This window comes from Balaenoptera ricei, chromosome 12 (genome assembly GCF_028023285.1).
Source record: "Balaenoptera ricei isolate mBalRic1 chromosome 12, mBalRic1.hap2, whole genome shotgun sequence".
Lineage (NCBI taxonomy): Eukaryota > Metazoa > Chordata > Mammalia > Artiodactyla > Balaenopteridae > Balaenoptera > Balaenoptera ricei.
Window position 1 is genome coordinate 50,061,555 of NC_082650.1, and position 21,371 is coordinate 50,082,925.

General features: G+C 43.0%; 1 protein-coding gene across 1 annotated transcript in view; it reads left to right on the plus strand.

The window, feature by feature from the left end:
* Positions 1–8,031, plus strand: part of SLC22A16 (solute carrier family 22 member 16) — a 32,539-nt gene extending 24,508 nt beyond the window's left edge. Inside the window, exons 7-8 of the mRNA XM_059941996.1 lie at positions 899–998; positions 7,746–8,031. Of these exons, the coding sequence (XP_059797979.1) occupies positions 899–998; positions 7,746–7,943 (298 nt within the window). The 3' untranslated portion in view covers positions 7,944–8,031. The remainder of the gene's footprint in view (positions 1–898; positions 999–7,745) is intronic.
* Positions 8,032–21,371: the final 13,340 nt, after the last annotated feature.

Sequence of the window (21,371 nt, forward strand, 5' to 3'; positions counted from 1 at the left end):
GCTCCGAGCTATGGGAGGGTTACATGATGATGCTAATTCTGAATTTGAGGCTTTGTCTATATGTCATTAGCAGGGATATTAGAGAACTTGTTTTGAAATCACACTCTTATTATCCTAAAACCATTTTAAGTCTCAAATACAGTTGACTTACATCGACTCAAGGCTTATTTTCTCAGGTTGTATCTCTTGATGTCCTGATGTCAGTTGTGTTAGTTTGTTAGGGCCGCCATAACAAAGCACCACAGACTGAGGGGCTCAAACAACAGAAGTGAATTTTCTCACAGTTGTGGAGGCTAGAAGTCTGAGATCAAGCTGTTTGGCAGATTTGGTTTCTCCTGGGGCCTTTCTCCTAGGCTTAATAAGAGATACTTATTCATGTTGAAGGCACATTCTTTGCTTCCTACTAGACATTCTATAAGGTTTAAATAACTTTTAAAGGAAAGCACATTAAGATATTGCTTGACTTTAAAAAATTGAAATAGGATGTTCCATAGATATAAATCTTTTGTTTTCCCAAATCCCCACTCCATACCCCAAATAAACTCCTGCTCTAGAAGGCGGATATTATCCGCAATATTAGACTCAATGAGTATATGTAAGGGCCTCATCTGCATAGCTGATGATGATTGGTTTACCTTCTTTTTTTGGTCTTGAATTGTCTTGAATTATCTGCATGCCTGTTTACACTGCTGTTTCACAGAATGTGAATATAAATCATGAACAATTCTTAAAAAATTAAGGTAAAATTATTTCCAAGTATATTAAGCTAAGTTTTACTATTTATTCTCTGCTGGAAGGGTGGACAGGGGCTCTGGGCAGCTGTTCCCTCACTCTCTGCATCCTGTGCCTTTCTTGTCTTCTGTTCTTGCTGCTGTATTAATACTCTCCGTGTTTCCAGGTCGCTGGCTGTTGGGAGTGGCAGCACGGTGGGCCGTGTGGGGAGCATCGCAGCCCCATTCTGCATTTACCTCTCCAGCATTTGGATCTTCATGCCACAGGTGTTCATCAGTTTATAGAACTTTACTGAGATAGCGGCGAGGCAGAAGAGCTGACTGCCTTCTATATTTTTATTTATTGGAAGCCAATTTATAATTCGGTTATGGGGGTTTATAGAAACCTAATTAACAGCTCACCAGCTGGTAAGTAGGGTGGTGGGTTGCTGTTTTTCTTGTTCGTTGATTGCCTTCTCCCCCTCTTCCCCATCCCGCCCCGCCTCCGGCTGGGAGCTATTAATCAATTGCAGCTCTGCCAGCCAGGGCAGGGCTTCTCCTCAGCACATCATGAAGCCGGGACTGCGCAGGGAGAGCTCTGGTCTCTGAGCCTGCGCCCCTCTGTCTGGATCCGCAAGCTGCCTCCCACCCACAGCCCTTGCCTCTGTGTTCCCACCGTGTGACGGCTGGTCAAGGCCAGTTCTGGAGGCTGCTGCTCCCGGAAGGACCCAGTGGTGTCTGGTGGAGAGGTGTAGGGATCTGGGGTTTCCAGCTTCCCCGAAACTTGAGGGGCTCTTCACAGGCAAGCCTGCCTGCGTGCCTCCTCCTGGCTCCGGCAGTGTGAGCCGTCCGCCTGGTGACGAAGTGTGCGAGGGGTTCTGTGCAGTTTGTACGTGTCCTCGTGGCCGGGCTGAGAGTTTGGGAAACCACGCGGACCACTGTTACACAGCCGGCTCAGGAGGAGGATGGGGGGAGGGGAGGGGGCAGGGAGCTGAGGACAGTGGGGAATGTGGGGAGTGGCCTGAGGGGCTGCACCACCTAGGGGAGAGCCCTGGGTGTGCCGGCCCTCCCTCCCCCTCCAGGCTCCCTCTCCGGGACTTCTTGGTCCGCGTTCTCTCTAGGCTGTCCCCTCTGGGGCTCCTCCTGTGCTCCTGTCTTCTTCTGATTGCTTCATTCTCCAAGAGCCATTCTGGCTGTCTTTCTCAGTCCCTGCGCGGGTAATCTCTCCTGATTCTGACTTCTCTTCCAAGCTGCAGACCCACTAGCCCCAAGGATATTCTCCCTGGGCGACTTAACAGCTTCACCGTTTCCCACACCCAGCCGCGCCGGTGACTTACGCTTCCTCCTCCTCCCGTCTCCGCTCTGCGGTAGGAGTCCGTGGCCTGCAGCGTGACACTTGAGCACCAACTTTTTATTCTCCCACCCCCTCCAACCCACGACACCGAGTCCTCTCCTCTCTCACAACCAGCCTACTCACCTGCCTCCAGTCCAGACCCTCATCACCGCCTGCCTCCCTGGTTCCCTCCCTGCACACGCCCCCGCCTCCCTGCCCCCATCAGAGTAGTTTGCTGAACCGCAGCTCTGGTCCAACTGCCCCTCACCTTCAGAGCAAAACCCAAACTCTGCCTGACACTCACGGCCTTTCCAGATTGACCCCCTGCCCACGTTCCCTATTTTGTTTTGTTTCCTCACACACTTCCCCCTCCTCTCCACACCCTGTTCTCATTCATCCCCGCCCGCCTCCTCTGCCTGATCATCCCCTCTGCAGAGAATGCTCCTCCCCCGCCCCAAACTTCGTGTATCTTTTTTTTTTTTTAAGAGAATGGGACCAGTTTTATACATTCTGTAACCATGAAAGTAATGTTAAAACCAGAAAAGCAGATAAGGCTAATTGACTAAACCAGGACGACCTGTGGAGGAGAGAAGGGGAGGCTTCTGGGGTGCAAGCAGTGTTTTCTTGTGGGTGATCAAGACCATGATGTGTTTGCTTTATAATTATTTCTTAAACTGTGCATTTGTTTTATGCATTAAAAAAATTATACCATATTTTATGATAGATAGGTAGATAGACAGATATAGACCTTTTTTTTTTTTTTTTCCTTTTTAAGAGGTAAATCCAAGAACTTTTAGGACCCAGGCTGCCTCAGAAGCTTGCACTCCATCTGGGTCAGAGCCCTGAGGGCTCCCAGGACCTTAAGATGCGTTAAGGCAGTGATTTCTTCCCAGTATGTCTATGAAGGCCCTTTCACAGGGTCTTCCTGGGCTTTGTGGAGAGCAACGGCCTCACCAGGTTCTTCTGGATGAGGGTGCCCTGGAGCTTTCGTGGCTGTGACTTGCATGGCTGGGGAAATGAGACCAGACCTGGACCCACTTGCCTCACTCCTAGTTCGTCCTCCTGCACTGCCTCTGCCGGACGACTAGTGGAAAGCCCAAAGCTCTAGGGGTTTAGATGAGGCAGCTAAACCTCTTTTAAGACCAGAGCAAACCCCACTTCTTTAAGAAGCTCACCCAGATCCAGTGATGCAACCTCTCCCTTTCCCAGGTCTGCATAGCGTTTCGTGTGTACCCTTTCCGCAGCCCGCTGTCGCAGTCTGGCTGTATTATTCACATGTATGTCTTTGTCCCCCAGTTAAATTGTTGAACTCTTGCAGGATAGGGCATTTTGTGTACCCAAAACTGGGTCCACCGGAGCATTTCTCTCACCTTGCGTGCCATTCATGTTATAATTTACTTAATATTTTAAATCAAATAGAATGGCTTTTAAAATTTAGCTTTGCCCTAAACAACAATAACAGTGAAATCATGGGTGTTATACTAGTTACATGTTTTTCTAAAATACACTAACACTCTCATAAGTAGTAAAACAAATTGTTTGAGACGTCCTTTAAAAAAAAAAAAAAAAAAAAAAAATCACCTGGCATACACAGGTGGTATGCGTCTGCTCTTTGGGAATCATTGGCTCAGCATGGTTCTCTCTCATGTCTCAGTAACAGGCACTCAGTCAAGTTTGCTTAATTGGGGGCGTTGGGTCTGGCCTACACAGGAAGGAGTTTTGGAGAATCCACCACTCTCTTTAGGTCACGGACTTTTCCAGAAGCATCTCCTTTGTGCTAGCACTTTATGTTCTTTGTTAAATAAATAAAAGATAAAAATGGAAAAGATGTTTTTAAAAATAAGCTAAGACACACAGAAGAAGATAGACAAATCTATAAAAGCAAACTGCTATAAAATCACTGAAACCAAATAAAGATTTTTTTTAAAGGACATCCATAACGGTCCATTATGGACTACAGAGTTAAAGGGGTTTTTAAATTTTATTTAACAGGTACTTAAATAGTGCTTGTTATGTAACAAGCTCTATTTTAAGTGCTTTACAAAAAGTAGTCTTCACAGAATGCAGGTACTGTTTTTGTTATCCCTATTTAAGTGACAGAACTTGGGTTCAAACCCAAATACCATGCCTTTTGTATAGGTCTAACAAATAAACAAACAGTCCTAAAAGGGATACAGAGAAATAAGTTCTTCCTCCACCCTGACCCTGGTCCCCCCTTCCCCAGGACAACCTCTGTCAGCAGGGTCTTGTGTATATTTGCAAAAGTATTCTGTGAAGGTACTTCCTTTGGATGTAGCAGATGTTACTTGTTACTTTTAATGAGTAAAAAAATAAATTATTAAATTTCTCATTAAGCTTATTTATGGGTGTCAAACTGCCTAGGGAGCCAGTATTTTCATTTTGAGGAATAGAAATGGTAATCTAGAAGATAAGTTTATATTTTCTCTTTCAAAAAGAAGCACATGAAAATCACTCCTTCTGTTGCTTTTATTATCAACCATCATTTTTTTAGTAATCTAAGGAAAAAAAGTAGACACCTAATTCATATCCTGTTTGTATTCATGAACTCATTTGGCAAAGGTCGAGTGTTGATTTTGAATTAGCCTCCCTGCTAGGTGATGAGCAGCAGAGATGAAAGAAACAGCGTTTGTCCTGAGAGATGTCCAGTCTGGTGCAGAAGGCAGAAGCCCCAGAGAAGAGGGCTGTGGTAGGGAAATGCTGGGGTTATGGGGTTGTAGGCGAGGGCTACCAACCGAGGCTAGGGCCAGAGGGGAGGCTTCCCAGAGGAGGGGGCTTTAATCTGTGTCTGGAGGAGCCAGTGAGAGTCAGCAAGGTGGAGAAGGAGAGAAGGGAGTTCCACGGCGAGGAAACAGGAAGGCAAAAACTTAGAGGGAAAAGGAACTTGGCCAGTTTGAGTTTGGGTGCAAGCATTACTGCTAACACCCAGGGTGGGTTGAGGGAGCCAGGAGATATGAGTGAAAGGATGGGCAGGATCTCAAAGGAGAGCAGAACAGAAGAACATTCAGACCAAAAGGCGGGTTGGAGAGGACAGGATGGAAAAGTTGTATCCACAGGACCCATGATGAGTTTGCATATGGTGGAGGGGGCAGCTGGAGGGATGGGAGGGTTGTTCTCGGGGCTGGAGGGAACCCAGGAGGAGGAACAAGGTTGAGGTGGGGAAGGACAGTGCACTTGAATTGTGGGTGATGTGTGTGAGGTACCTGCTTGACGGCGGAGGCTGGGCGAGGTGTCGAGGAGGCAGGTCTGGAGCTCAGGGGACACCCGCATGGGAGGTACAGATTTGGGAGTCAGCTTATGAAGAGGTGAGGGAGACTGAAGAGCAGAACCCTGGGAACGGTGGCATTTAAAGCCTGATGGGAAGAGGGGTCCAGGGCAGAGACTGAGATGCAGCAGCCGGGGAGACAGGGAGGTGACCAGAACCCCAAAGGAGGAGGGCAGGTGAGGAAGGCAGGACAGGACAGCGGCTAAGAAAGAGCAGAACAGGAAAACGTGCATCAGGTTTGGCAGCTAGGAATCTGTGGCCTGGGAAGAGCAACTTCTGTGAGTGGTGGGAGTGGGCCATGCTGTGGGGGGCAGGACGGAAGGAGAAGCAGTGAGCGCTGTGGAGAGGATGGGCTGGGGGCTGCAGTAGGTGTGGGCTGAGGCAGAGGGCCTCTTTTGCTTGTTTCAAAAGACTCGAGAGTAGTAATGATAGCTACCATTTATTGACTCCTTAACATAAGCCAGTCCCTGTTTTGAGTGCCCTAAATGTGTTACTTAATTTAATCCTTTCAACAGTCCTTTGGGGGCAGGTAGTAGTATTATTTCCATTTTACAGATAAGGAAACTGAGGAACAGGAAAGTTAAGTCACTTGCCCAGGGTCATACAGGTCACAAGTACAAGTTCCTGGGCAGAGTGGGTACAGAAATTATAAGAGGCTCAAGAACTTCTATTTTTACCGAGGGAAGCTAGCCAGTGGAAAGGAAAGGATCAAACATCAGTGAGAATTGGGATTGACATATACATACTACTATATATAAATTAGATAATCAACAAGGACCTGCTGTATAGCACAGGGAACTCTTCTCAATACTCTGTAATGACCCATATGCGAAAATAATCTAAAAAAGAGGGGATATATGTATAGGTATAACTGATCCACTTTGCTGTGCAGCAGAAACCAACACAACATTGTAAATCAACTATACTCCAATACAGATCTTTTAAAAAGTTAGATCCAATTGATGCGTTCCAAAAAACAAATCAGCGGGTAAGAAGGGAGGTCTACTGATGGAGGAAGACCTCACCTCCACCGGCACCCTTCCACCTCCCACCCATAGGAGGAGGTGAGAGGCGACAAAGGCTCCTCCTGGCCGGGGTGGGGGAGTGGGGGGGTGGGGGGGAGGGGGGAGGTTTTTGGGATTCTTGTAGGGGGGTTGGGGGAGCTGGCCAAGGGCCATAGGAGACCAGGTCTTCTGCTGAGAGTGAGAGAGGAGATGGAGGGTTCTGAGTTTGTTTAGTGCCTGACTATTCTTACTACCAAGTTAAAAAGGAAAATCCAGTCTTGTCTTGGATCTTCCATTTGATTCTATTTCTTGTTTAGACTTATTCAGTGTTTTTCAGACCCTGGCAGAGGGCTCTTCTGGGGTTTCTACGTCCTTTGCAATGTCACTTTAGATTCTGTTACTGCTTCTAGGCTTACTCATGTATTTCTAGATTTCGGTTGTCAGTGTTCTGCAAACAAAGTAAGGAGCTGTCTTCCCAGGTCACGTCTGTTAGCGATGTAGCCTCACAGCGCGTCACAGTTGCACTGTGTCTCAGAGGCTGTAAAAGCACCAAGTATGCAGATTTATCAGAAAAACCATGCCTTAATTTATTTTTATGGGGTCTTCCCAGACAGTATTTTTTGCTAAAGGGGTTTAAATTATGTAAGGACAAAGTTTTTACAGACCATATAGAGATTTAGTTCTAAAATCCACCCAAAATCTACATAGTGATCAACAGAGAATAGATATGCAGACTTTAGTTTTTAATGTGATTTTCGTTTTTAAAAGCAGACACCTTGGTGCTAGTTTAAAAGCTTGCCTTTTATGTGTCAAAACCTGGAAAGTTAAGAAATACTGAATTTTTACAGGAAATCAATTGGACCCACCCCTCCCCCATAGTAGCAGCTCGTTTCTATTGCCTCTGTTTTGTTTCCCCCTAAATCCTGTAGGTTTTGGTTCATTGAAACATTCATTTGTGCATGCATGCATTCATTCATTCCCCACCATTTATTGAATGCTGATAGCATGTCAATTTTTTGGGCCGGGGCAGGGTTGACTAAGACAGTCCCTGGCCGTCAAGTCCAAATCCAAGACTCTGGGTTTCCCCGTGAGACTCTGGAGTCTGGGAAGACAGGGCAGGGACTTTTTTCCCCCTGTGTAGCTCCTGGGACAGTGCCTACACGAGTAATAATGCAGGTTGTAACTGGGATTTATTTAGTAGGTGGTTGATGAGTGATCAGATTAAGCCTAGTCAACAAATTAAAGAACCCCTGGACCAGCATAAGTAACCAAAAGGTCTCACTGAGGAATAAATGACAACTGTTACGTCAAATTCAATTCTATTGCCCTCTGAAAAAGGTTCAGAAATGATTATTCTCTGAAGGATACACTTCTTTCTCGATGTGTCACTTATTCTTTTTTTTAATTCCTTCTAGTTGCTTGTTGGGACTTTGGCCTTCGTGAGTGGAGTGCTAACATTCATGCTTCCAGAAACCCTCGGGAAACCTCTGACAACTACTTGGGAGGAAACTGAAAAAGAGAGCAGTTCAGGCAAATTACTTTCCACAACCGATAATACTGTGTTAGAAAATATCGCAGTGGTTAACTCTGAGGATTCTGGTCTTAATAAATAAATGTGCCAGACGTGCTGTGTAGCACCTGAAATATTGTTTAATGCTTTTGTATTAGAGGAACATTATTCTCATCTCCTGCATGTCATGTGTATGTGTCTTTTTTTTAAATTTTGTAAGAAAGTTTTGAAACAATGGTTTTGTAAAAGTAGAAGAAATAAAAAGCAAGATGAGAATTTGCGGTTTTTTTTACACTGCTTTCTTATTGCCACAAAATATATTTCCGTATTTGTTCTTCTGTGTCACTGATTCTTGCAGGCCTGAGGGACTGCTGCACGCTCCCTTCAGTATCAGGATGCCCTCCCCCCAACACCGGGACTGTCGACTGGGAAGAGGAGGGGGCATGTGAGAGTGTGTTTCTTTTGACAAAGCCGCTCGAAGATTCTATTTCTGCTATTCCTTCCTCTCTTAGGAGAATCATAGCTCTAAATTCAAGTCAAGTTTTCAAGTCATTCAGAAATGCCCCATCAAAAAACACTTGTCTAACCATAAAAATTATAGCTACAAAAAAAGATATCTTGCTTTCCAGCACCCTGAAGGAAGAGGGCTTGAACATGCAGACACATGTGCTTGTGTTTGGCCCACTTAAGGGACACACATCTGCTAGGGGCCAGGAGTGAGTTTTCTAGCCTGACAGTCTGATTTTTCCTAAATTTACCAAATTCTCTCCATAAGTCTCATTCCCTGTACATAGAAGCTGTGGCATTTTAGTGTATTGCAAACTTTTTTTAAAGGGAACTTGATATTTATTTATCTATTTATGTCTGTGTTAGGTCTTCATTGCTGCGCGGGCTTTCTTTAGTTGCAGCAAGCAGGGGACTACTCTTTTTTGTGCGCAAACTTCTTATTGCGGTGGTTTCTCTTGTTGCAGAGCACGGGTTCTAGGCACGCGGGCTTCAGCAGTTGTGGCTCGCAGGCTCTAGAGTGCAGGCTCAGTAGTTGTGGTGCACTGGCTTAGTTGCTCTGAGGAATGTGGGATCTTCCCGGACCAGGGCTTGAACCTGTGTCCCCTGCATTGGCAGGCGGATTCTTATTCACAGCGCCACCAGGGAAGTCCGCAAACTTTTTAAGTTTGTAGATCATCTAAGAAATTGACATCTGGATCTGTTCCCAATATTTAAAAAAATTTTTTAAATTATTCTTGCCTTTTAAAAATAATTTATAGAAAGATTTTACTTTTTTAAAGTAATAAATTTTGTTTCCTCAACTTCACTTTTATTTCACAATAATAGATTAAGATCCTGAACATTTCAGCAGCAAAATTATGGCATAGCCTTATCTGTTAGAAGAGTTTGCATTCTAGATAAGTTTCCCATAGGTTTTGGGTATTTTCTTCACTTGGGTTTCATCAGAAGTTCATTATTTTTTCCTTTGCTCTTGAAATTTAGCTGTTGGATATGTCTTAAGTCCAGTACATTAGAATTGATGAAGCATTAGTGTTATCTGCAGAGGCAAGTAAAAGATTAAGACAATCGTAGAGATACTGTTGTTTAAAAAGCATTATTATGGGGAAAAAAAGAGATTTGACCTGAATTATTTAGAATTTTTATACTAATTCAGTTCCCTGGATAATCACTCAATTCTTCACTTGGCCTTTTCACTTGTAAAATAAAAAATAAAACCAAAAACGTTTCTCCTTTTTTTTTTTTTTTAAACATCTTTATTGAAGTATAATTGCTTTACAATAGTGTGTTAGTTTCTGCTTTATAACAAAGTGAATCAGTTATACATATACATATGTTCCCATATCTCTTCCCTCTTGCATCTCCCTCCCTCCCACCCTCCCTATCCCACCCCTCTAGGTGGTCACAAATCACCCAGCTGATCTCCCTGTGCTATGCGGCTGCTTCCCACTAGCTATCTATTTTACATTTGGTAGTGTATATATGTCCATGACACTCTCTCACCCTGTCACATCTCACCCCTCCCCCTCCCCATATCCTCAAGTCCATTCTCTAGTAGGTCTGTGTCTTTATTCCCGTCTTGCCACTAGGTTCTTCATGACTTTTTTTTTTTTTTCCTTAGATTCCATATATATGTGTTAGCATACTGTATTTGTTTTTCTCTTTCTGACTTACTTCACTCTGTATGACAGACTCTAACTCCATCCACCTCATTACAAATACCTCCATTTCATTTCTTTTTATGGCTGAGTAATATTCCATTGTATATATGTGCCACATCTTCTTTATCCATTCATCCGATGATGGACACTTAGGTTGCTTCCATGTCCTGGCTATTGTAAATAGAGCTGCAATGAACGTTTTGGTACATGACTCTTTTTGAACTATGGTTTTCTCAGGGTATATGCCCAGTAGTGGGATTGCTGGGTCGTATGGTAGTTCTATTTGTAGTTTTTTAAGGAACCTCCATACTGTTCTCCATAGTGGCTGTATCAATTTACATTCCCACCAACAGTGCAAGAGTGTTCCCTTTTCTCCACACCCTCTCCAGCATTTATTGTTTCTAGATTTTCTGATGATGGCCATTCTGACCGGTGTGAGATGATATCTCATTGTAGTTTTGATTTGCATTTCTCTAATGATTAATGATATTGAGCATTCTTTCATGTGTTTGTTGGCAATCTGTATATCTTCTTTGGAGAAATGTCTATTTAGGTCTTCTGCCCATTTTTGGATTGGGTTGTTTGTTTTTTTGATATTGAGCTGCATGAGCTGCTTGTAAATTTTGGAGATTAATCCTTTGTCAGTTGCTTCATTTGCAAATATTTTCTCCCATTCTGAGGGTTGTCTTTTGGTCTTGTTTATGGTTTCCTTTGCTGTGCAAAAGCTTTTAAGTTTCATTAGGTCCCATTTGTTTATTTTTGTTTTTATTTCCATTTCTCTAGGAGGTGGGTGGGTCAAAAAGGATCTTGCTGTGACGTATGCCATAGAGTGTTCTGCCTATGTTTTCGTCTAAGAGTTTTATAGTGTCTGGCCTTACATTTGGGTCTTTAATCCATTTTGAGTTTATTTTTGTGTATGGTGTTAGGGAGTGTTCTATTTTCATTCTTTTACATGTAGCTGTCCAGTTTTCCCAGCACCACTTACTGAAAAGTCTGTCTTTTCACCATTATATAGTCTTGCCTCCTTTATCAAAAATAAGGTGACCATATGTGCATGGGTTTATCTCTGGGCTTTCTATCCTGTTCCATTGATCTATATTTCTGTTTTTGTGCCAGTACCATATTGTCTTGATTACTGTAGCTTTGTAGTATAGTCTGAAGTCAGGGCACCTGATTCCTCCAGCTCCATTTTTCTTTCTCAAGATTGCTTTGGCTATTCAGGGTCTTTTGTGTTTCCATACAAATTGTGAAATTTTTTGTTCTAGTTCTGTGAAAAATGCCATTGGTAGTTTGATAGGGATTGCATTGAATCTGTAGATTGCTTTGGGTAGTAGAGTCATTTTCACAATGTTGATTCTTCCAATCCAAGAACATGGTATATCTCTCCATCTGTTTGTATCATCTTTAATTTCTTTCATCAGTGTCTTATAGTTTTCTGCATACAGGTCTTTTGTCTCCTTAGGTAGGTTTATTCCTAGGTATTTTATTCTTTTTGTTGCAAAAGTAAATGGGAGTGTTGTCTTAATTTCTCTTTCAGATTTTTCATCATTAGTGTATAGGAATGCAAGAGATTTCTGTGCATTAATTTTGTATCCTGCTACTTTACCAGATTCATTGATTAGCTCTAGTAGTTTTCTCGTAGCATCATTAGGATTCTCTATGTATAGTATCATGTCATCTGCAAACAGTGACAGCTTTACTTCTTTTCCGATTTGAATTCCTTTTATTTTTCTTCTCTGATTGCTGTGGTTAAAACTTCCAAAACAATGTTGAATAATAGTGGTGAGAGTGGGCAACCTTGTCTTGTTCCTTATCTTAGTGGAAATGGTTTCACTTTTTCACCATTGAGGACGATGTTGGCTGTGGGTTTGTCATATATGGCCTTTATTGTGTTGAGGTAAGTTCCCTCTATGCCTACTTTCTGGAGGGTTTTTATCATAAATAGGTGTTGAATTTTGTCGAAAGCATCTATTGAGATGATCATATGGTTTTTATTCTTCAATTTGTTAATATGGTGTATCACATTGATTGATTTGCATATATTGAAGAATCCTTGCATTCCTGGGATAAACCCCACTTGATCATGGTGTATGATCCTTTTAACGTGCTGTTGGATTCTGTTTGCTAGTATTTTGTTGAGGATTTTTGCATCTATGTTCATCAGTGATATTGGCCTGTGGTTTTCTTTTTTTGTGACATCTTTGTCTGGTTTTGGTATCAGGGTGATGGTGACCTCGTAGAATGACTTTGGGAGTGTTCCTCCCTCTGCTATATTTTGGAAGAGTTTGAGAAGGATAGGTGTTAGCTCTTCTCTAAATGTTTGATAGAATTCACCTATGAAGCCATCTGGTCCTGGGCTTTCGTTTGTTGGAAGATTTTTAATCACAGTTTCAATTTCAGTGCTTGTGATTGGTCTGTTTATGTTTTCTGTTTCTTCCTGGTTCAGTCTTGGAAGGTTGTGCTTTTCTAAGAATTTGTCCATTTCTTCCAGGTTGTCCATTTTATTGGCATATAGTTGCTTGTAGTAATCTCTCATGATCCTTTGTATTTCTGCAGTGGCAGTTGTTACTTCTCCTTTTTCATTTCTAATTCTATTGATTTGAGTCTTCTCCCTTTTTTTCTTGATGAGTCTGGCTAATGGTTTATCAATTTTGTTTGTCTTCTAAAAGAACCAGCTTTTAGTTTATTGATCTTTGCTACTGCTTCCTTCATTTCTTTTTCATTTATTTCTGATCTGATCTTTATGATTTCTTTCCTTCTGCTAACTTTGGGGGGGTTTTTTTCTTCTTTCTCTAATTGCTTTACGTGTAAGGTTAGGTTGTTTATTTGAGATGTTTCTTGTTTCTTAAGGTAGGATTGTATTGCTATAAACGTCCCTTTAGAACTGCTTTTGCTGCATCCCATAGGTTTTGGGTTGTCGTGTTTTCATTGTCATTTTTTTCTAGGTATTTTTTGATTTCCTCTTTGATTTCTTCAGTGATCTCTTGGTTATTAAGTAGTGTATTGTTTAGCCTCCATGTGTTTGTATTTTTTACAGATTTTTTCCTGTAATTGATATCTAGTCTCATAGCATTGTGGTCGGAAAAGATCCTTGATATGATTTCAATTTTCTTAAATTTACCAAGGCTTGATTTGTGACCCAAGATATGATCTATCCTGGAGAATGTTCCATGAGCACTTGAGAAGAAAGTGTATTCTGTTGTTTTTGAATGGAATGTCCTATAAATATCAATTAAGTGCATCTTGTTTAATGTATCATTTAGAGCTTGTGTTTCCTTATTTATTTTCATTTTGGATGATCTGTCCATTGGTGAAAGTGGGGTGTTAAAGTCCCCTACTATGATTGTGTTACTGTCTATTTCCCCTTTTATGGCTGTTAGCATTTGCCTTATGTATTGATGTGCTCCTATGTTGGGTGCATAAATATTTCCAATTGTTATATCTTCTTCTTGGATTGATCCCTTGATCATTATGTAGTGTCCTTGTCTCTTGTAATAGTCTTTGTTTTAAAGTCTATTTTGTCTGATATGAGAATTGCTACTCCAGCTTTCTTTTGATTTACATTTGCATGGAATATTTTTTCCATCCCCTCACTTTCGGTCTCTATGTATCCCTAGGTCTGAAGTGGGTCTCTTGTAGACAGCATATATATGGGTCTTGTTTTTGTATCCATTCAGCCAGTCTATGTCTTTTGGTTGGAGCATTGAATCCATTTACATTTAAGGTAAATATCGATATGTATGTTCCTATTCCCATTTTCTTAATTGTTTGGGGTTTGTTATTGTAGGTCTTTTCCTTCTCTTGTGTTTCCTGCCTAGAGAAGTTCCTTTAGCATTTGTTGTAAAGCTGGTTTGGTGGTGCTGAATTCTCTTAGCTTTTGCTTGTCTGTAAAGGTTTTAATTTCTCCACTGAATCTGAATGAGATCCTTGCTGGGTAGAGTAATCTTGGTTGTAGGTTTTTCCCTTTCATCACTTTAAATATGTCCTGCCACTCCCTTCTGGCTTGCAGAGTTTCTGCTGAAAGATCAGCTGTTAACCTTATGGGGATTCCCTTGTGTGTTATTTGTTGTTTTTCCCTTGCTGCTTTTAATATGTTTTCTTTGTATTTAATTTTTGATAGTTGGATTAATATGTGTCTTGGCATGTTTCTCCTTGGATTTATCCTGTATGGGACTCTCTGCGCTTCCTGGACTTGATTAACTATTTCCTTTCCCATATTAGGGAAGTTTTCAACTATAATCTCTTCAAATATTTTCTCAGTCCCTTTGTTTTTCTGGTCTTCTTCTGGGACCCCTATAATTTGAATGTTGGTGCGTTTAATGTTGTCCCAGAGGTCTCTGGACTGTCCTCAGTTCTTTTCATTCCTTTTTCTTTATTCTGCTCTGCAGTAGTTATTTCCACTATTTTATCTTCCAGGTCACATATCCGGTCTTCTGCCTCAGTTATTCTGCTACTGATTCCTTCTAGAGAATTTTTAATTTCAGTTATTGTGTTGTTCATCATTATTTGTTTGCTCTTTAATTCTTCTAGGTCCTTTTTTTTTTTTTTAAAGAAAATGGAACTTGTTTTTTTGTTTGTTTTAGTTTTTATTTATTTATTTATTTATTTATGGCTGTGTTGGGTCTTTGTTTCTGTGTGAGGGCTTTCTCTAGTTGTGGCAAGCGGGGGCCACTCTTCATCACGGTGCACGGGCCTCTCACTATCGCAGCCTCTCTTGTTGCGGAGCACAGGCTCCAGACGCGCAGGCTCAGTAATTGTGACTCACAGGCCCAGCTGCTCTGCAGCATGTGGGATCTTCCCAGACCAGGGCTCGAACCCGTGTCCCCTGCATTGGCAGGCAGATTCTCAACCACTGTGCCACCAGGGAAGCCCTTCTAGGTCCTTTTTAAACGTTTCTTGTATTTTCTCCATTCTATTTCCACGATTTTGGATCATCTTTACTATCATCACTCAAATTCTTTTTCAGGTAGACTACCTATTTCCTCTTCATTTGTTTGGTCTGGTGGGTTTTTACCTTGCCCCTTCATCTGCTGTGTGTTTTTCTGTCTTCTCATTTTGCTTAACTTCCGGGTCTCCTTTTTGCAGGCTGCAGGTTTGTAGTTCCGGTTGTTTTTGGTGTCTGCCCCCAGTGGCTAAGGTTGGTTCAGTGGGTTGTGTAGGCTTCCTGGTGTAGGGGACTAGTGCCTGTGTTCTGGTGGATGAGGCTGGATCTTGTCTCTCTGGTGGGGAGGTCCACGTCTGGTGTTGTGTTTTCAGGTGTCTGTGACCTTATTATGATTTTAGGCAGCCTCTCTGCTAATGCGTGGTGTTGTGTTCCTGTCTTGCTAGTTGTTTGGCATAGGGTGTCCAGCACTGGAGGTTGCTGGTTGTTGAGTGGAGCTGGGTCTTGTTGTTGAGATGGAGATCTCTGGGAGATTTTCACCATTTGATATTATGTGGAGCTGGGAGGTCTCTGGTGGACCAATGTCCTGAACTCGGCTCTCCCACCTCAGAGGCACAGGCCTGACACCCAGCTGGAGAACCAAGACCCTGTCATCCACACGGCTCAGAATAAAAGGGAGAAAGAAAGAAAGAAGGAAAAAAAGAAAGAAAGGAAGGAAGGAAGGAAGAATAAAAGAAAGAAAGCAAGCAAGCAACCAAACCAAATAAACAAATCCACCAATGATAACAAGTGCTAAAAACTATACTAAAAAAAAAAAAAAAAGGACAGACAGAACCCTAGGACAAATGAAATGGTAAAAGCAAAGCTATACAGACAAAATCACACACAGAAGCATACACATACACACTCACAAAAAGAGAAAAAGGAAAAAAATATATATATCATTGCTCACAAAGCCTACCGCCTCAATTTGGGATGATTTGTTGTCTATTCAGGTATTCCACAGATGCAGGGTACATCAAGTTGACAGTGGAGATTTAATCCGCTGCTCCTGAGGCTGCTGGGAGAGATTTCCCTTTCTCTTCTTTGTTCTCACAGCTCCTGGGGTCCAGCTTTGGATTTGGACCCGCCTCTGCGTGTAGGTCGCCTGAGGGCCTGTCCTTCGCTCAGACAGGACAGGGTTAAAGGAGCAGCTGCTTCGGGGGCTCTGGCTCACTCAGGCCGGGGGGAGGGAGGGGTACGGATGCGGGGCGAGCCTGCGGCGGCAGAGGCCGGCGTGACGTTGCAGCAGACTGAGGCGCGCAGTGCGTTCTCCCGGGGAAGTTGTCCCTGGATCACGGGATCCTGGCAGTGGCGAGCTGCACAGGCTCCTGGGAGGGGTGCTGTGGAGAGTGACCTGTGCTCGCTCACAGGCTTCTTGGTGGCGGCAGCAGCAGCCTTAGCGTCCCATGCCCATCTCTGGGGTCTGCGCTGATAGCCGCAGCTCGCACCGGCTCTGGAGCTCCTTTAAGCGGCGCTCTGAATCCCCTCTCCTCGCGCACCAGGAAACAAAGAGGTAAGAAAAAGTCTCTTGTCGCTTCAGCAGCTCTAGACTTTTCCCTGGACTCCCTCCCGGCTAGCCGTGGCGCACTAGCCCCCTTCGGGCTGTGTTCACGCCGCCAACCCCAGTCCTCTCCCTGGGATCCGCCCTCCGAAGCCCGAGCCTCGGCTCCCAGCCCCCACTCGCCCCAGCGGGTGAGCAGACAAGCCTCTAGAGCTGGTGAGTGCTGCTCGGCACCGATCCTCTGTGCGGGAATCTCTCCCCTTTGCCCTCTGCACCCCTGTTGCTGCACTCTCCTCTGTGGCTCCGAAGCTTCCCGCCTCCGCCACCTGCAGTCTCCGCCCACGAAGGGGCTTCTAGTGTGTGGAAACCTCTCCTCCTTCTCAGCTCCCTCCCAGAGGGGCAGGTCCCATCCCTATTCTTTTGTCTCTGTTTTTTCTTTTTTCTTTTGCCCTACCCAGGTACATGGGGAGTTTCTTGCCTTTTGGGAGGTCTGAGGTCTTCTGCCAGCGTTGAGTAAGTGTTCTGTAGGAGTTGTTCCACATGTAGATGTATTTCTGATGTATTTGTGGGGAGGAAGGTGATCTCCATGTCTTACTCTTCTGCCATCTTGAAGGTTTCCTTTTAGCCATTATTGTGGTTTATCTCTCCATTTACTTGGATTGTCTTTAATGTCTTTCAATGAAGAATAATTTTCTCCATAAATCATGCACATTTCTTGTATTTATTTCTAGGTACATATTTTTATTACAGTTAGAGATGTTAAGTTTCTCATATATTTTCTACTGTTTATTGTGGGCATAAAGGAGGGTGCTTGATTTTTCTATGTTGCTCATATATCCAGCAACCTTGATAAAAAGTGTTTTTAACTCAAAAGGAAAAAAACCCCACTTTATTGGGAGAAAAATTGGGCTTTATAGCATAACAATTCACAAATATGTCATACAGGAAGCCAAACATACTTTGTTCCTCTAGCATTTCTTAGTATGCACAGCTTTCTGATTTTATACTTGAAAAACAGTGATGTTGTATATCTATAATAGTTGGAAGCTAGTCATACGTAGCACATCAAACCTGTCTCTGGTTGTAAACATTTCAAGGAGTACTTTACCACAGCATTGGAAAGCTCAGAAAACAACCCACATACAAGTAGGTAAACTTCAGGCAGGTGACCTTGTTACCAGTTCTGTTTAACTGTGGACCATACATCAACTTGACCTCAACAAGCAATGAAGTGTGAGGGGCAGTGGAAGCACGTAGATAAAAACAAACAAACAAACAAAAAACCTGGCTATCAGCCTTCTCACTTGGGCAAATCAACCTCTCTTTACCTCAGTCTTCTCATTTGAAAATTCAGGATCATAATAAAATGTCGCTCACAGGACTGAAAAGATGAGATACTATATCTACATCATTTAATGCCACCCTCCACAGCCCAGATCCTATACCATGCTGTTTCTCCATGCACTTTATATGATTCCACCATGCAGTCAAGGAGAGTGTGGCAGGCGTCCTGTCCAGCCTTGGTCTTGGCCAGTTGGCATTTGGAGCCCATCATGCTGTCCCTGTTCCGATTTGATTGTGTCCTACAACATATAATATGTTTCTCCCTTGAGGACTCTGCAATTTAGATTGTTCTGGTGATAGTTTTGGCCCATAATAGCTGCAGGGAAGACTTACTGTGAAGCTAATGAAGCACAAACTTCAGACTCACTTCCCTCACTTGCACAGGCTCTTGAGAAAGACCTTAGCAGTTGGTTTATTTGGTTATAAATCTTGGTAAATTTTGTAAAAAAATTTGCAAAAGTAAGATCTATTCACTGCAATCAGTTAAGACCACTATCTCCACTCTTCCTTCTGTAAGATTTCCCCTCTGTCAGATGACATCAAAGTAGTCACAGACATTTTGTTCTTTCATGATTTTGTGTATGTATGTATATATACACACACACACACAAAAGAGGGCTTAAACCTGTATAACTTCAGATCCCAAAAAAGCTGAATCTGTCCTCCTCCCTCCACCCCCCGAATTTCTGTTAATAGCTACATTGTGAGGTATAAGTTCATATTAAAAATATACTCTCTGGGCTTCCCTGGTGGCGCAGTGGTTGAGAATCTGCCTGCCAATGCAGGGGACGCGGGTTCGAGCCCTGGTCTGGGAAGATCCCACATGCCACGGAGCAACTAAGCCCGTGAGCCACAGCCACTGAGCCTGCGCGTCTGGAGCCTGTGCTCCGCAACGGGAGAGGCCGCGACAGGGAGAGGCCCGCGCACCGCGATGAAGAGTGGCCCCCGCTCTCCGCAACTGGAGAAAGCCCTCGCACAGAAACGAAGACCCAACACAGCCAAAAATAAATAAATAAATAAATAAATAAATAAATAAATAAATAAATAAATAAATAAATAAATAAATAAATAAACTCTCTGAACGTATTCAATTGAACAGTCAGTTCTGAGGGGCTGACCTGTCCCCTTTTGATCACTCTTATCAAATACTTACCACATACTCAATACAAAGGGTTCATTCTGTAAAATGGCATTATGCAAAGGGGGTACATAAATTCTTGTGGTGGTGAAGAGGAATATTTTCTTATTTAAGATTGTGAATTCTGGGGCTTCCCTGGTGGCGCAGTGGTTGAGAGTCTGCCTGCCGATGCAGGGGACACGGGTTCGAGCCCTGGTCTGGGAAGATCCCACATGCCGCGGAGCAGCTGGGCCCGTGAGCCACAATTACTGAGCCCGCGCGTCTGGAGCCTGTGCTCCGCAACAAGAGAGGCCGCGATAGTGAGAGGCCCGCGCACCGCGATGAAGAGTGGCCCCCGCTCGCCACAACTAGAGAAAGTCCTCGCACAGAAACGAAGACCCAACACAAGCCATAAATAAATAAACAAATAAATAAAAATTAAAAAAAAAAAAAAAAAAAAAAAAAGATTGTGAATTCTGACTATTGAAGCCAGTCTGTGGTATCTCCCCCCAACAGAGTGTCTGGGAGTTGTGGGTGTTCATGTCTTATCTGAATTTGCCAAGAGTCAGGAATGGCTGCTCATTTTATCTCTGAAGCCCACACTGTACCAGTATATACTGACAGCTTCTTGTTCCCTAAGTAGCTTCATCTTCTTCATTCATTCCCTGCCTCTCCCTGTGCCTACCTACCAGATCAGGGACCAAACGTTAGAGATTTTCTTGGATGTACAGGTAAGTCTTTTTTTTTTTTTTTAATATTTATTTATTTATTTGGCTGCATAGGGTCTTAGTTGTGGCATGTGGGATCTTAGTTCCCTGACCAGGGATCGAACCTGCATCCCCTGCATTGGAAGGTGGATTCTTAACCACTGGACCACCAGGGAAGTCCTTGTACAGGTAAGTCTTAAAAGTCTTATTTTATAAGGAAGAAAGTATTCAATTATAGACTCTGTTCTACTTTTTGTCCCAAGTCAGAGCTAAGCCAATATATCACAGACTCGAATCTCCCTGAACTCATCCCTCCCATGCTTCCCTGCCCCAATCTGCAGCCATACACTGCTGAATCCCTGGTCCCATGAGCCTTGCTTCCTCAATAGCCTCTGAAGAGGCTATTCAAGTTCCATTGTCTTGAGACACTTGATGTACTGGCAAACTAACACACCAGCAAGGCTAACATGTCTCGAGCCATTGATGCCCATGGAGAGCAGAGCAGGAGGGGCTGGTGGGCAGGGAGGACCCCAACACACTGCACAGGTGAGGCTCTGGGGACCTCCAGAGCCCAAAGTAAAAAGTTCCTGAAAAATTGTTGGAGAGGAGTGTGAAGCTGAGCTCGCCTGCAGTCTCAGGGAGATCTCATCAACTCCTGGACTTCAGCACCTTGGCAACCACAAGTCTGTTCTCTATGTCTGTGAGTCTATTTCTGTTTCTTAGATAAGTTCATTTGTGTCATATTTTAGATACCACATATAAGTGGTATCATATGGTATTTGTCTTTCTTTTTCTGACTTACTTCGCTTAGTATGATAATCTGAGGACCATCCATGTTGCTGCAAATGGTGTTATTTCATTCTTTTTTATGGCTGAGTGATATTCCATTGTGTATATATACCACATCTTCTTTATCCATTCATCTGTTGATGGGCATTTAGGTTGCTTCCATGACCTGGCTATTGTAAATAGTGCTGCTATGAACATAGGGGTGCATGTATCTTTTCAAATTATAGTTTTGTCTGGATATATGCCCAGGAATGGGATTGCTGAATTATATGGTAATTCTATTTTTAGTTTTCTGAGGAACCTCCATACCGTTCTCTATAGTGGCCGTACCAGTTTACATTCCCACCAACAGTGTAAGAGGGTTCTTCTTTTTCCACACCCTCTCCAGCATTTGTTATTTGTAGGAGGAATTTTACACATCTTAATTCAGCAGGTGCTCACAAAATAAGTTCATTTCCAACTTTCAAATGGGGAAACTGAAACTCAGAAGCAAGTGACTTGTTCAAAATAAAACAGACAGGTCTCCTGACACCAAAGTACATGCTTTGGTTAATACTTTGAGCCTTGGAATCTAACACTCAGATGAAGCTTTGCCACTTAAGAGACTTTGGGCCTGTCCTTAGTCTTTTGGAGCCTCAATTTGCTCATCTATAGAGTGGGAATAATAATAATAGTACCTACCTCATAGGATGATTGTGTTACATGGTATCATGAATGTGTCTGGCACAGGGTTAATGTTAAATACATATTGGTTACAATATTATTATCATTATTCTGATACTTCAAACTGCTTCCCTATAAACAGACTCACTGACTGTAAAGTGTCTACCACACAATGGACACTCAGCAAATATCTGAATATGTGGGCTAAAGAATCATTTGATTCTTATCCTAGATTAATTCCTGAATCATTTTTTCCAGCTGCAGTCAGGTCATCATCTTAGTGATCAACAACATTATTCTGCCCTCACCCAACCCCACTCC